This window comes from Lepisosteus platostomus, chromosome 2 (genome assembly GCF_059453375.1).
Source record: "Lepisosteus platostomus isolate fLepPlt1 chromosome 2, fLepPlt1.hap1, whole genome shotgun sequence".
Taxonomy (NCBI): domain Eukaryota; kingdom Metazoa; phylum Chordata; class Actinopteri; order Semionotiformes; family Lepisosteidae; genus Lepisosteus; species Lepisosteus platostomus.
This window is the reverse complement of record NC_142612.1, coordinates 5533004-5548969: the sequence shown is the minus strand read 5'-3', so window position 1 is coordinate 5548969 and position 15966 is coordinate 5533004. Positions and strand designations below refer to the sequence as shown.

At 41.7% G+C, this 15966-nt stretch overlaps 1 protein-coding gene across 2 annotated transcripts in view; it reads right to left on the bottom strand.

The window, feature by feature from the left end:
* Positions 1–15966, bottom strand: part of rasa3 (RAS p21 protein activator 3) — a 79937-nt gene that overhangs the window by 38550 nt on the left and 25421 nt on the right. For both annotated transcript variants that reach the window (XM_088647278.1, XM_088647289.1), the window contains exons 2-3: positions 11390–11507; positions 5346–5449 (exon numbers count right to left, since the gene is read on the bottom strand). In XM_088647278.1, the coding sequence (XP_088503404.1) occupies positions 5346–5449; positions 11390–11507 (222 nt within the window). The remainder of the gene's footprint in view (positions 1–5345; positions 5450–11389; positions 11508–15966) is intronic.

Below are 15966 nucleotides of genomic sequence, written 5' to 3'. Positions count from 1 at the left end.
CAACCAAACCCTATCAGAACCTTTCAGATCTTGCTAGGTTGCAAGAGGAACACTGAAGTGCAGAACCGGGGTGGTTGGTGCTGGGTTAGTGCTTTCACCCTGCCCTCATGACACTGCAGAGGAAAACACAAAGCCCTTCAGATGCACAGTACTTGAAATCAAGGGTTCAAGGAGCTACCAAAAATGTTTCCTTTCTATGCATGAAGCCTTATGCTTCTCTAGCAAAACGGATCCAGGAAGAACTGCTGCTTAAGAAAACGAGGATCTCATTCTGAATTATTTTATCATCGATGACAAAGGCAACAGCAAGGTATCATGGAATCTTCCCCCCCACAAAAAAAAAAACAATGCTAAAAGGAAGATAACTTGCTTTAAAAGAAAAATTAAATCCACACAGAAGAGAACGTTTAGGCCTACACCGAGGTGCTAGTACAAATGCAGCCTTGCAGTTCTCAAGACTGAGAGAGCAATCCTAGTCAATTAAGTTGTACCTGGAGACCTTCAGGGTGCGTTCTTTCCGGTATATTTTCAGAATAAATTGAAGATTAGATTCAATTGGAGATTAAATTGAACAGAGACTAACAGCCTCGGGAACGACAAAAAATGTTCCACTAAAATAGCGAATTTCTGTTGTGCTGGAAGGGGAAAAGTAATCAGTTACATTGGAGACATGTAATCACTTCAGTTCCATCTTTCTGGGGAGTTCGCAAAGGAAATCCTTGAATTCATTACTTAAGAGAGGAGGTCAACGCTGTAGCAGATTCAGAAGAGGTGTCTTGAGGTATTCCATAATGAGTCTTCCTCTGGACCACAGTCCCAGTCCCACAAACCACTGTGGTTACGCAGTTAAACTAAGTTCTAACCTCAAAGAGCTCAAAGTGAAACAGGAGGGAGTGCTGGAGGAGGAGGTATTTGTCATGAAAGTGACACAGCATTGTAATTATGAAACCCAATCACTGCAAGTGTGCCATTCCCAGGCTACCCTCATATGCGCTTGAGGCTTTTCCACATTCAAAAGACAAAAGCCTGACGCAGGTATCCCACGGAGCTGGAGATGAGAGCTCAGAAAGACGGGTTATAAATTCGGACTCGAGTTAAGCTACGAAATATTACCCACACCTGGTAGCTTTGCTGCTGGCACAGTTCACAGCAGCCATTAAACATCCCAAACTCTACAACCAAATTCAGAGGTACTGCAATGCCCTATTATAAGGGAGCACCCACCACTCTTTCAACACCTTACAGCGAATTCAGAATGCAGCAGCTATTATTGTTACTAGGAGCAAAAAGTACGACCATATAACCCCCATACTTAGTTCTCTTCATTGGCTTCCTGTCAGGTAAAGGGCGGACCTCAAAATCCTTCTACTTACTTACAAGACTCTCAGAGGTCAGGCACCTGTCTACCTAATGGAACTTATTAATGTTTACCATCCAAGTCGCCTGCTTAGATCACAGAATGCAGGTCTTCTTCATATTCCACGAATTGATAAAATAACAGCTGGCGTCAAAGCTTTTAGGGCCCCTAGCTTATGGAACAATCTCCCACCGCATATTCGGGATGCCGAGTCAATCTCAGTATTCAAATCCAGACTGAAGACATATTACTTCAGCCTAGCCTACTCACACCGTACATCATAGCCTGCTGCAACCATGGCTGCTGGTGCTGCTGTACATGCCACTGTGTGTCTCTGTGTTGGCCCACCAGGTAGATACTGTACATCTGATCTGACCAAACTATCCTATTCTCCTCCCCACATGTCCAGATGGTGCCCGGGCTGGGCGCCATCTGAGTTGGATGCTGCATCACTGCCATGGATCCAAGAGGGACATCGTGTACATAGCTATCGTTTAGGATGAATTTACTGGTCTACAGAGATCTGCATGAAGTACTAACACACAGAAGACATGATGGATGGATGGATTAATACTCTCATCATTTCCTTTTTTAAATTATATAATGTTAGCATATATAATTTATATAATGTTGGGCAACCAGTTGACCTTGGACCCCTAGAGGGTTTTTCTCTCCTTACTAAGGAGTTTTTGGTTCCTCTCCTCCGTTGTCTTCTGGTCTTTTGTTCTGTATTGACAAAATGTATCATCAATTGTATTGTTAAGTGGCTTGGGGCAACCTTGTTGTGAAAGGCGCTATATAAAATAATTTGAATTGAATTGAGAGGTGAGAAAAAGAAAACCATGCTATACCATGGTCCTGTTTTCCACACATTACTTTCAAATGCAATTCAAGGCAAAAAAACAACCCAAGTATAACAGGGAAAAGGAGGTCTACTGTAAGAACATGAGTATTCCAAAGGAATGAAAAGGTACATCTCTACTTTGCTGTTTATATGTGCAATACCCCTAATTCATAAAGTAAATCAATAAAAAAAACAGAAATGCAATGTATTTTCAAATTTCTAATCCTTTATTTAACCCATTCTGAAATCATCTGAGAACAACTCATTATTGACAATGACTACCCGAATTCCCATTTCATACTCCAGGACTTAATTTACTAATTGTCAGATTTTCAGTTTTTTTGAGACATGAGAACCCAAAGCTGGGTGGTGGGCATCAAAGTCTATATTCCATTTTGAATCCTAAAACAACACCAATCACCACTTTCTGGATATTTTGTGCAAGTGTGATATGGCCTGCTAACCTGAGCTCCAAAACACACAGCACCTACCTCTTTAGACAGCAGTGAATTCTGAACACCAACACTAAAGGCCATCTTAACACAACATGCAAAAAAGCTGGATTTAGAACTTGCACAAACTTTTACTATTGGTGCTTTAAATATGTTCTTTTGAGACGAAAACCATCTTCATCTCTTTTTACTGCCCTACACCTATACCAATCAGAGCATTGGGAAGCCATGCTGTCACAAGACCTAGCATGTGTTTTCCTGGAATTTTAGAGCTGGTGAAAGCCAAAAGCCCAACTGCGCAGACATTAGCTCCCATCACTTTATGTCAGTAATATCTGAGGACCACCAACAGGCGTGTATGAAGGCTACTCATCTGGCACATTGCTAGTGTACAAGCAAGTATTTCTACAAGTCTTTTGAAACAAACACAAAGTATTCAAGTAAGTAGCTGCATCAGCATGTGTAGGCTGCAAAGGAACAAGTACAGGTTTATCCCATGCTGAAAAGAGAAGAAAAGAAACACAATGTTTCAGCTGTGGAGCCTTCTTCAGGTGAAACGTTGTGTTTCTTTTCTTCTCTTTTCAGCACGGACTAAACCTGTACTTGTTCCTTTGCAATGAACAATCACCACCTGAAGAGCAAGAAAGCAAGAGAGCACTGTTTGAGTTTTAATTTCAATGTAGTCACTACCTGAACTTCAAGCGACAGATTTTGAAGAAGCAACAGTGGAGGAGTCTGAAAGATTGCCACAATTATAAACACCTGGTGTATGCCAACGTTCTCCGGTTGAATAATACTACATGCTGCTTACACTTCACTGAATACAATACATTACATATAACGCGCTCCACTCAAAAAGGCAGAGGGAACTTTAGCTCTTGGTATCCAAATGCTCATGGAGGAAATGCAGCCCTTGATCTCCAACAGAGATATCAGCCCACACAGCCCCCTTATGACTGTGCACTAATGTCCCATATCACCACAGTCCTCTGTGTTGCTGAATTATGGCAGACCATATTTAATTATCAACTCAGAGCGGCCAGGCAGTACTTATCTCGCAGCCCTGCATTTCCTCATTAGCATCCCAGTGAATGACATTAAAACAAGGGGCACTGAGGGAAAGTAAAGTTGTTCTCCGGTCTGTAATGTGGGAAAATAAAGACTTTTATTTCCCCAATGATGCAGAAAGCCTCAACCACAGCTTCCAACTTAAAAGAAACCTGATGGCAGGATTCCATCTAGAAGAATTTAAAAAAAACACCAAAATGACAAAGTTTCTAATTCACCTGTATCAGGTTTAATATCTTTGAAATATACAGTAGTGGGTTGAAATTCGAATTCGGTCTGTGCCCTTAACTGTCAGAAGACATTGTGACATTTCTCCTTAGTGCCACTCTACTTGAACATTCCCAAAAAATTAAATTCAGCAGCACTCGTTACACAACACAAATGGATGTGTGAATATCTTTCCAGTTACATGCAGGATTTTTTTTTAAACAACTGGAATTAATTTAACAGTTTCGACAAAAAAAAAAATTTGCTTGCCTCAGTCCTGATAACCACAATGCTTCACATTGTTACAGACTGACATGTTTTGCCGATAGACGTGCAGCAGGCTGAGCTTGAGTGCCAGTGGAACAGTTTTGCAACCAGTCCCTTGCTTTAATGATGCAATCGTTACACATTACTAATCTGCAAGCACAACGCCATATTCATTTCTTTTTTTCTTGTTTCCATGCCAAATCCCAGACGGAAACATTCTCGCTGCTCAGTTTTGATCTCCCCCCAACAGCAGCAGAGGTTCCACCTCTTCAACAAGACTCTTAAGAGCACAGCTGTGAATATTTTGGAGATGACATGGCCATGTTCTCTGTACTTCTTCAACGCCGCGACAGGGAGCTCCACGCTTCTGCTCAGACTCTCTTTCTTGCAGTGTGATTCAAAACTATTTTTACTTCTTTAACCAAGATCCTGCCCCCTGTGAACACAGATTTTAAAATTCCACTCCAGCTTTAAGAACAATCCCAGTTTTGTTCATGTTTGTTTTAACAAACTGAGTTAAGCTGGGATCCTTCCAAAGAACTAGAGTGGTGCACATGGACAGCTCAGCAAAGATAAATATATTCTACGATAATTCAAGAGGTGAAAAGAGGTGGATCCTGTCCAGCATGAATGTTCAGCAAAAGCATCTTCCACACCTCTTTTGAAGGCAAAATGGAAGTAAACACATCATCCAGCAGAAATCAAGAATTCTGGCTGCAAAATGTACGCAACCAACAGAGCTTTCCAGGGAAACTGGTCACGCTGGGGGAAAATACATGCAAATCAGAAACGCTCATAAGAGGAAAAGATCACAATCTACTCCTGAGGACACTTTGTGATGCTGAGATCAATAAGGTCAGGAAACATTTGTTAAGTGAAAAACTGGAACTGGCTGGTAGGTGAAGGTCATAACAAAGAAACATTTTGTTTGAGTTTAGCAAGGAAAAAGCTTTTGAAACAAGAAGCTGTTCTCAAGCTTGCTTATTCAGAAATTTGCTACACAGAAATATGTACTGCACAGTTAAGAAAAATCACAGCCTTCCACAGATGAATTAGGTTCACTCTGGACGCAGGGATTAAATGAATCAAACACAAGACACAGACTTCTAGAGGTATTACTGTAAGTCAAGCAGAGTTGGTCCTATCTTACCGATAATGGATTCCCTTCGGAAGACGTCTCTATCGAAGATATAGAAGGACAGGTGGCGGAAACTCCTGGGGATTTCACAGTAAAAGTCTTCTCCATAAAATGGGCTGCAGGAGATGACAGAGAAAGCAAATGTCAGCACGCCTTTCAAGACTTTGGTCTTTGAAACACGGGTTGATGTGATACACTCTGAGGATCTGGAATAAAAAAGTACAACTTGCTGTGGACATTCAGACACAATTTACTTTTCGGGGCTATGCCTGGGTTAGAAAATAAAGGCTGAAAGACACTAATGTTGTATTATGTTAGAAAAGAAGTGTTTAAGCAGTTGCAGCCGATTGTGATATCACAGAGTCTAAGAGTAGTGTAACATGCTCTATACCATGACTGATAACCCAAACACTAACCAGAAGTGACACATCTTACACCAAATGGCTTGTGAATAGTGAATTCAGTTCATAAGTTCTCCATCTTGTACACATTAACTGTATTTGTGAGTCTGTAAAGCTGTAAAATCATGTGTCACCGTCTTGCACTCATGCCAGTGGCTGATGCTGTAAACACCGTCTCTCATTTCCCTCAAGTGGACGAAAGCGTTTCAGATCTTGCAGCTTTCCAGGCTTTGAAAGCGCTGAACTAATGCTCTCTGTCTATCTACTGCACTTTCAACTCCTCAGTGCAGTCTGGGCCGTTCCCACAGTCTAACGTGATGAGCAGAGCAGTTCAATTTCCAGTGCTCATAAAAAATAAAAGCAATCATTGTAACTATTTGGCATTAAGGAAAACTGTACCGTAATCACCCCATCAATGCTGCTGTATGTTTAACAATGACAATTCTGATCTGTAACCTCCTCTGGAGCATGCGGTTGTACTTCTGTCTCCTCTTGCTGTCCCCTGGAACACTCCCCGCTTGTCATCTCCCCAAAAAAACTTTCCTTGTACAGTCATGCATGGGGTCCATTCCTGGGACTGGGAAAACAAAGGTTTGCCAGTGTTCCCCTCAGCTGGTATCTGAATCCCAAAAATGTGCTCCGAACCGAGCAGGAGACTGTCCCCGTTCTTCAATTCAGGGACATCATGACACAGGTACTGTACGTAATCGCCAACATGTCACCTGACTGCTGCAGTCCCTACCCCCACCTCAGTCAACTGCCTCAGTGCAGGTAAGCAAACAGAAGGTGTGTTCAATTTAGAAGAGAGGGAAGGTGCACGTTCGTTCAGGTAGGCTCTTGTGACATGGCTACACTGCATGCAAATCAGAGGTTTAGCCCCGGGCCTGAGCTATCTTAGAGCTCTCCACCACAGCCAGCCTGTCCTTGTGCACAGACATATTTGGCCAAACGCTATCGTCACAGGCACACACCCCAGCAGCCAGAGAAGTGGATAAGAGATATCCATCTGTAAACAACAGCTGCGCCGGAGCCCGAAGAATTCCAGGGAAAGAGAAGGCCAGCGCTCTGAGAGGAGACTGGCAGGAAGGGGATGCCATTCACCCTGACTTCTGTTCTGCAGTGTGCGCCCATTAACATGTTAAATTTCACCCACATAAAATAGCACTGGACATCCAGGAGACGTACCGGAATAACATAAGAGTAGAGTATATACAGTATCATATAAGGATTTGGTGTTTCTTTAAACAGAAGTTATTATCACTACCCCCCTAGATCACTGAATCAGCCCTCAAAACAAACTTCATTTCTGCAATGGAGCCCAACTCATTCAACCTTTTTACAGTTCTACAATGCACACTCACACTGTTTAGTAGCGGCTCAAAACATCACAGTACTATGCTGAGAAAAATTAAGAAACCCAGCTGCAGACTTCCAAGTACTCCAAAATTAAAAACATTTTCACTCACTCGTGACATAAGTCCAATATATCTTCACACGTACAGTGTCGTGTGGACAACAAATTGTGTTTTTCTTATGAACAAATCTGCAGCTTTTCTCATAATTCAGGTACTCATTTAATTCCATAAAAGCTCTCTTTTTGAAATTACATAAATAAGTAGACACAAAATTAATTCCATAAATACTAGCGATTTAAAATGAAAGATTTATTGCACATTGCTCTTGGGGTCATTGTGAATCAAGCAAAAAAATAAAAGAAAACATTCAGTTCATTCGATTCTAATGCTAAGATACTAAAAGAAAGACATTTTTTATAAGCAAGTATTACTACTGAAGCCGAAGATAGTTGCAACGAGTAATGAAATTAACACCTCTGCGATAAGCTATATTTCCCCCATACATTACCAATTTTTCCTATTAAAGCCAATGACATTTAATTCCAATTAAATGCCAGTAACACCCCCCTCTCCACCTCAGTCCCTGTGAGTTCTGATGCCACTCCACACAGTGAGGGGCAATTAACTCATTTCAGCTCCATCACTGCCACCAGCAGCTCAGCAACACGCAGGGCCCACTGTGTGAAGTGCTGGGTTTAAAATTGACATCACTGCTCCTAACAATCGGGCGGGGGTCTTGAAACCATCAACTCAATTACAAATGAATTTAATGCGGGAGACAAGAAATTGGATTCTTGCAGAGTTGCATATTGTGTGACCTGTGTCTTCTCCAGCATTGTGTGTCATTGCTTGTGTAGCTATTACTGTATAATGTATGACTACAGTCATTAGTCTGCTTTAGGTTTAAACAACTATGTTAGAGAATGGAATAATCCTTTATCCACACAACCATTACTAGCTTTAAAAAGGAGCCCTTCAGCCCTTGTCAGTTACTTAATAAGGTTGTTTTGTAAGACAGAGGTACAGTATGTATTTGTCCTTAAAGGTGATTGCAATGTACACTAAGGAATCTGTTCTACATGCCATTAGGGTCAACCCAAAGACATCAGAGTGTGCCAGGGCTAAGGTAGAAATGTGTTATGACTTGGATTCGTAAGGTAGGCTTTGATATTGCTTAGCTTTTAGTTTGCTTGGTTTTTTTCTCTCATGAATATTTAAGGCTGTTCTATGTCAGAGGTGAGATTTATGGACCACATCCTCCCATGTTTTTGGACATGAGGCTACAGAAATGGGAAAAGTTTTCAAGGATAAGTGCACTTTTCTCCAAAGACAGCAGCTTCCAGCTGTTAATTATTAACAAGGCAACCACCCCCACCCCCTGACCTTCCCCTCCCCCCAAAAACCTGCTTGTTACAGTAGCTACAACCTGGGAAGGATGAAAAACACAAAAAACAAACCCAGCTTTCCTTTAAAAGAAGCAGAGCCTACATTCTACATGAATAATAGAAATAATAGAATAATAGAAAGCTTTTAGAAAGCTGCGCAGACTTTTAAAAGGGCAGAAGGTAACAACATGTGTAAACCAGCACAGCCCTGTGAAACTAGTAGGAATAATAATAAGAAGAAGTCTATCGCCGTTAGTGGCTCATGAGGATGATCTGTTTTCGATCAAAAGGGTGGCTTTCAGATGTCAGCTTGGATTCATGGAATATTTTCGCTAAGGGTGTAAAAACAACTGGCATTCTTCTATCCGGACAGTATTTTCTCCGATAGTTTTTCTATCTCCGTTGACCAGTGCAGATGACAGACCAGTGTTTATCACCGTACAGAAGTTGGGAGTCACAGAAAGGGGAAACCACAGTAAACCACTGTAAAGGCTTTTCCCTTAGGCAATATGGAATTTATGAATTTATAAATAAATCTTTTATTTATGAAAATAAAAATCTAGCTCAATTCGGTCCTTTAATTTCGGGAATTTATGATACTTATGATAAAAAAGTAATTGCTTTTCTTTAATCATGTGTCATCTAGCTCCAAGAGATGTAAAAACAGAACCCTGAGTGTTGCGGGAGAGACGATTAGTGAAGTCTATACGGTGAACAGGTTCAGTGGAAGCAGAGTATCCAAGACGCGAGGCAAAAGAGAAGTCCAAAAGTCGAAAGCAGGGAGTCGAAGCCAGGAAAAGAAGTCTCAAAAGAAGAATAGTTTAGGGCGCAGTGTGTGGCAGCTCTTCTTGAGGAGTCCTCAACAGCGAGCAGCAAGGGCAAGATGTGAAGAGAGGGTTTAAGTAGGAAAAGTGCATGGGCTTAATTAGGGTGTGAGAATAATGGGCTACAGATACACGCTGCTTGAATCAAATTCAAATGTGACTGAAACAGTTGCAAAAAAAAATAAAAAAATAAATCAGAGGAAAGAGAAAAGTTTTGAATTTTGAGCTTTTTGAATAGCAAATCTTAACAGTCCACTCTAGTTTTGTACAGAGGCTGTGGTCATGATATGAAACATACAGCAACAAAAAGAAGGTTTTGCATCTAACAGCATAACAATGGCTGCAGATTTATTAAGTCACTACTAAAATGGTTGTTTACACCCACCGCCACCCCTCACATCTAACAGCTCTCTCCCTCTCCTCACTCAGCCAGGTGGAGACGGCAGTAATGAGGTGCCCTAACTTCAGTACTTTTGCACACAGAACTTCTTTCTAGCGAGAATGCAGCACAACATCAAAGACTCCGGGATTGTAGGGCGATGAGAGGATCTTAAACAATAATGCATGCGTGACTATAAAACACCCTGGAGCGGCCAGCCTGCGGATTGGAGCCATTTTTTACTTGATTTTTACTGAGTGGAAGCAAAAGCTGTTAATGCTACCATGTGAAAGCACAGAGCGTAAAAATCAAAAGTGTTTCACAGTGAGACTGCAACTGAGAAACAGAACCCGTGCACACATCTGTGTAATCATTTTCTGAAAAGCAGCAGTGCTCTGAAACTGCACTGCACAGCACTCTTGCCACATGGAGATGATGCTGACATAAAAGTGCCTGTTCATATTATGAACCTCAGTCTGAAAGGAACAGGCATACGACTCTAAAATCTCACTTTCTCATTTTAAATCAGCGTTTTTATTTGTGTAATTTCAACTCGAATTGCCACTTACCATTCTGACTGCCCCTGGAAAAACCTGATTGCAAAAAGTTTGCTTTCTGCTGAATTTGAGGAAACAAACTGATGGGGTATATTGGAGTGAGGTAGGATTCTGTAAGACCTTTACCGTGGAATTTCTTTGGAGTTTACTGTGTATTGATGACCAATATCAACCAATCTGGATGAAACAACATCAAATTAACATCAAATTAATATTAGAATCTTCAAAGGATAATTGTTTTTTTATGTAAAGCAGAAAGAATTAAGAAATGACTGCAGTACAAAAATGAAATTCAAGTATTAAAGACATGAGACAAGATCTCTTTCTACTTTTGCCACATTTCAAATGCAGTACATACTGTAACAAGCAGACTCCCTTCGCCAAGCCCTCCACAAAACTCCCTTTTTAATCGCCATTGACCTCCTGATTTCCCTTCTCCGTATTGCATGCAGAAGCTGTCATTCTTGCAAGGATGCCAAGCCGAGCTGCACTGGGCAGCCATTAAAAGCCACACATCACAACTCCTTTGTGTCCAGACTTCATTAAGTCAGTTCTCACTGGAAAAGGCCATTTAAGAACCAATGGGGGGGCTGTTTATCTTCCGAGCTGTACATCATTAAAGAAAAGGACATCATGGGAACTTTCTTCTCAGAGAGGTTTACATAGTGCATACTGTATCCAAGACTGACCCACCTCCCACTAAAAGAATGATCAAAAATTCCTCAGAAAGCCTGGTTTGCAGAAGCCAATGGCATTAATTGAAATTGTCTAGAAATTGAAAATAGGAAGGTTATGGTCCTGCATGCACAAAGCTTTCAAGGACAGCAGGTACACTTCTCACTCTCTCAACACAATCTGAAATTCCAGCTGTAGATGTGGAAGAGCTCCAGTCTTTCAGCTACAGTCATGTCATTTGGAATGCCCTGCAAAACTAAAGAATGGACAGAACGCTTGTATTTCTGCACAATGTACAGAAAAATCATGTTTTAAAGTCTCCTTCTCACCTTAGTTTCCTGTTTCTACACTAGTTTTTACATGTGCCTTTCACGCTAGAAGACATGGACTTGAATGGTGTCTGAAGTTATCAGTGACGTACTGTAAAATGTAAGAAGAACACAAAAATAACAAGGATAAAAAAAATGAACGGTGTCCCACCATAGTGACTTCTCTACGACTTTGGTCCTGAACACCTCCTCTTGGTCCAGGTTGACTGTACAGTAGCAATCCCTCATCTTGTTGGGACCAGGGTATGGAGGTAGGTTTTTGGCTTCACCTATAGAACATGAAAACAGAAAGGTTGTGAGCAACCGCTTGGAACATATAAAAAAGACGCCAGGCTCTGACTATCCAAAGGGGAATCTCCGGGAAAACCAGATGAAAAGTTATGGACTGCAAAGCAGGAAGACTGGGAACCAGAGTACTACAGTGCTGTGAAACAGTGAGAGAGCTGAGCTTCAGCCAGGAAGATGAATATGAGAGAGACAGAAGAGAGCATCCTTTCACTCCAGGTCAGGGCTCCCGACAAGCACTTCATTCACATCCTGATCCCAAAACCCCCTTCCAGCCAACACAGCGCCCGGCCATTGGCTGAAAAGGCGCTTTGTGAGCTTGTCCAATAAAAAAGGCCGCCACATAATTCTTATTACTTTACATGCTCCTTGAAGCCAGGGAGATTGCTTTTAAAGGAAAACAACGTTTGTTAAAAAGAGTGAATAACAGCTTGATTTTGAAGAAATCTTCTCATTATTTGGCTTTGAAGTAGCTTTAAGCCATTAAAATTAGTTCAAGAATAGATGTCATTCATTTGCGATTTCTAAATATTCTTCTGACATCTGAGCTCTGTACTGCATCCTTATTTTACTGAGACTCGTCTTTGGGATTTCTTATCTTACAGTTTGATTAATTCCACTCATTCCACTCACTTACGTTTTGATGAACATCATCTCTTTTTTCTGACAATTTCTGACCCATCTCCTATAGCTGCCTAGTCATCCAAGAGAAATCACCAAAGAATTAGGCAAATTGGAAATCCACAGCATGACTTGTTTTTTTTCACGCGAGGAACTGATTTTAAATCATGTTCGCATTTAAAAACACCCCAACACACTGTTCATCACACGGCCACAACTGTGATTAGAATGATAAATTCCATGTATTATATAGCACTTTTCATCCTGTTGTATTCCAAACTCCTTAAATATAGGAGGAGGCCAAATTCATTCACCAGTTGCAATACACTTGGGTGTAGCATCGAAGCTATTATGTAGATCATATCTGGAAAACAGGGCACAGTTTGCTTATTGCAGTCACCGAGTAAATGGACAAGTGAAATCTCTATATACTGGAGTACCTTAAAATATATTGTAGTATGTAGGGTTTTAGAGGCGCCTAGTCTTGATTAAATAAACACACAAAGCAATATTTTAGCATCAGACTGTCAGAGTAATAGTCTGAAACAAGCAACTATAGGCAGGTTTAAGAAAGATAACCTTGTGACGTTCCAAGCATGTGTTTCCAATGACAGCACAGGGTCAGAAGCAACACCTGGGTTTCTAACTCGTATGAAAGGTTTTATCTCAGCACCATCAACAGCCACATTAACGCAGCAACTTTGAACAACATAGAGTGGGAGCCTATGACTGTAGAGGCAGCCTTGTCGCAGTTTTAAGAAAATTCTGTTTCAATACAGATATCTATCAGACAGTTCATATGGATATGTGACCCAGTAAGATATTGTGATCGACAGTATCAAAATCTGCTCTTAAATGCAGACAGTGACCTAGAGTTATCACTTAAAGCCATTAGCAAATATGCCTATAATATCTATAATTGGCAAATTGAGAAACAGAAACAAATCCAACTGTCCAACAATCTTAAATTAGTTTTTTTCAGTCGTACAACCATAATAATACATAAAGTCAAGTGTCATCAGTTAAGTTAACCAGCTCAGCATGAGACATTACAGTTTTCTTAACTGCAGATGAACATGAGGGCTACACCATGAGTCCCAAACTGTCCCAAAATGGACACAACGACAAACCAGAAAAATTGACATCACAGACTCAATTACAATTAAGAGGCAATTCACATTCCATTTATCTCATGACTCAAATCAATTCACTACATTATCACAGTTGAAGTTTATTACAGTTTCATATAGTGTGCTAAAGCCTGAGCAGGGGTTAGGATTGAGGTAAGTTTCCCTTTACTATCCAACCATTCAAGTGAATAAAACTGAATGGCCAACAAAAGTGATTTTTTTCTTCTTTTTTGGTGCTTAAGGGCTTAGCAGCATAAATGATAGGAAACCCCATGACTCCTGTGCCTGGTTAACACCAGGCTCTGCTGAACTCAAGGCATGATAAGGGGAAACTAGGGTCATAGTAACCTTTGTTGCTATTAGATGGTCTAACAGGGTTTTGCTGATAGCAATCAAAACTGTCAAGATCAAGGGCACAAGAGGACGTGGGGGTGGGGGGCTGTTGGAAGTAAAAACACACAGAACCACACCCTCCTGTTTCTGTCAATAACCCCTCCGTGCATCTATAAACACTGCTTTTTCAACAGAGGGCAGAAGGAAAGTCCTCCTTGTTTTGGCCATGCTGCATGCATGACGCATTGCAGAAAAGGCGTAAAACCCTGAGCCTGCTCACGAACATATTTCACCACTTCTTCTCTAGAGCCACAACACTGAAAGGACAACAACGTGGCACAAAAGACAGTTTAAAACAAACACAACAGGTATACTCTGCAAAGCCTTCCATTTCCCCATATTTGTTTGCGCAGTAGGATTCACATACTGCTGCATCTTTGCAATATTTTCGGGTGGGGGGGGCAGAAATAAAGCTTTCTTTGAAAGGCAAAAAAACAACAACAACAGAGGTCAGGCTTACAGAATCGGCTCCATCAAAGTATTTTCCGGCGCCATGGAAACAGCGCGGACTTTTTGCGCTTGCATGATGTCACTACTGCTTATTCAGTGTATAAATAGCACTATTAATATGTATTGTGAGAAAACAGTGACGCAAATGCGGCATTAAAGCCTTGTTTTATTGTAATCCCTCCGCTGCTCTCATCATTCCTTGAAAAGCATTGGGGGGGGGGGCTGTTTTCGGGACAGCGGGCCTCTCTGCGGGCCGTGTGCCGCGCTTGCGAGCTGCCAGCTGTTCCATGTCATCTCCCCGGAGGTCCGGCCATCAGGAAGGAAGTCGGGCTGGAGCCCGCAGGCCGAGGGCAGCCAGACCGGCCAGGGGCCTCTGCACTGCCCCTTCCACCCATACGGAGGATGGCCCTCGCGGTGATCTGGGCTTCTCCGAATAATCGTATTAATTTGCAAACAGCTCTTGCAAACGAAAAAAAAAAAAACCCACCAACAACATAAAGGCCGTTCATTTAAATAAAATCAAACCGGCCAACTGTCCTGTTGTTTGAAGTTAGCAGGGGCTGCTCTGGTGGCCGATGAAAGGCATCATGTTTCACCCAGCCTACCCCAAAGTATTTTTTTTCCCATATGTGGCTACGCGATTTGTCAAACATGGGACAAGCTGTTACACTGGAAGCAAACAAGTTGAGTTCAGCGAGGCGCTGCGTTTTATCGCAGTCTGGCCTGGCTGGGGCGGCGATCACATGAGTAAATGGCATGGGCTGCACACAATCAGACACCGAGCTGGCGAATGTCTGTCCCCGCCGGTCTCTGCCTCAATACATAGACCCATTGCTTACACGAAGGTCCTTTTTTGAAAGTGTGGAGTAAATAGACCCCCTTTGCAAAAAGAGCGTTATATCACAGAGATGAAGCCCAGCCCCTGCTACTCAACATTTGACACATCTATTGTCACATATACAGCAAAAAAGCCCCATCTTTCAGAGCTTTCTCAATCCCAATCAACGTGAACGCTTAATTCTTGCAACTGGGTGTGCTCGACACTTTCATGCGCACGTGTTCCGCAGTTGAAACCCGAGCAGACTTGTGTCCTCCGGTTGACTGTTTGATCACGCAGCGAGACATCGTCTCCCCACCTGCAGGGCAGCGCAGGACAGCCGGCTGGCCGGAGGCAATTCTGCGTTTTTGTTATTACTCAAGATGAAACCGGAACGCCTTTCCAGTTACCCAACCAGCATTATGTAAACAGAGCAACTAGGTGACCTATGACCAAACAGAAACATAAATGTGGCCGAATTTGATGTGCACAGATTCTGAAAAAAAAAAAGGTGAGCTTTCAGGGGTGTTAACATATGTATATTCAATAATGAATGACCTTTTCAGTCTCTAGGAATTTGATTTCTCTTGCCTGATTATGCACTGTGCAAATGAATCCCATTTATCCTCATAATTTAATATGTCGATTAGCAGAAATATCTGTGAGCCAAGAAATCTCACCAGTTGCAAAATGTAACGAGTACAGGGTAAAATGTCAGTAATAAATCACCCAAAAGCCCTCAGTAACATGCTGTTACTGACAGAACAAAATCTCCACATCACACGAGCCAAACATCTGAAGACTCCATTCTCACCAAAACATCAGGGGGCAGACTTGTGAAAACAGCTGCAATCCTAATGTTGTAACTAATCACAGGCTGTCAAAGCCTGTTGTTTAACAGGACAACTAATTACCCAAAGGGACTCAAAGGAAAAGGTTAATAAATAAAGAATAAAAGACAGTGGCTTTTAATCAATTCACCAATAAATAGCAAAAAAGGTCAGGATACCATGTTCGATTTTGGATCAAGGT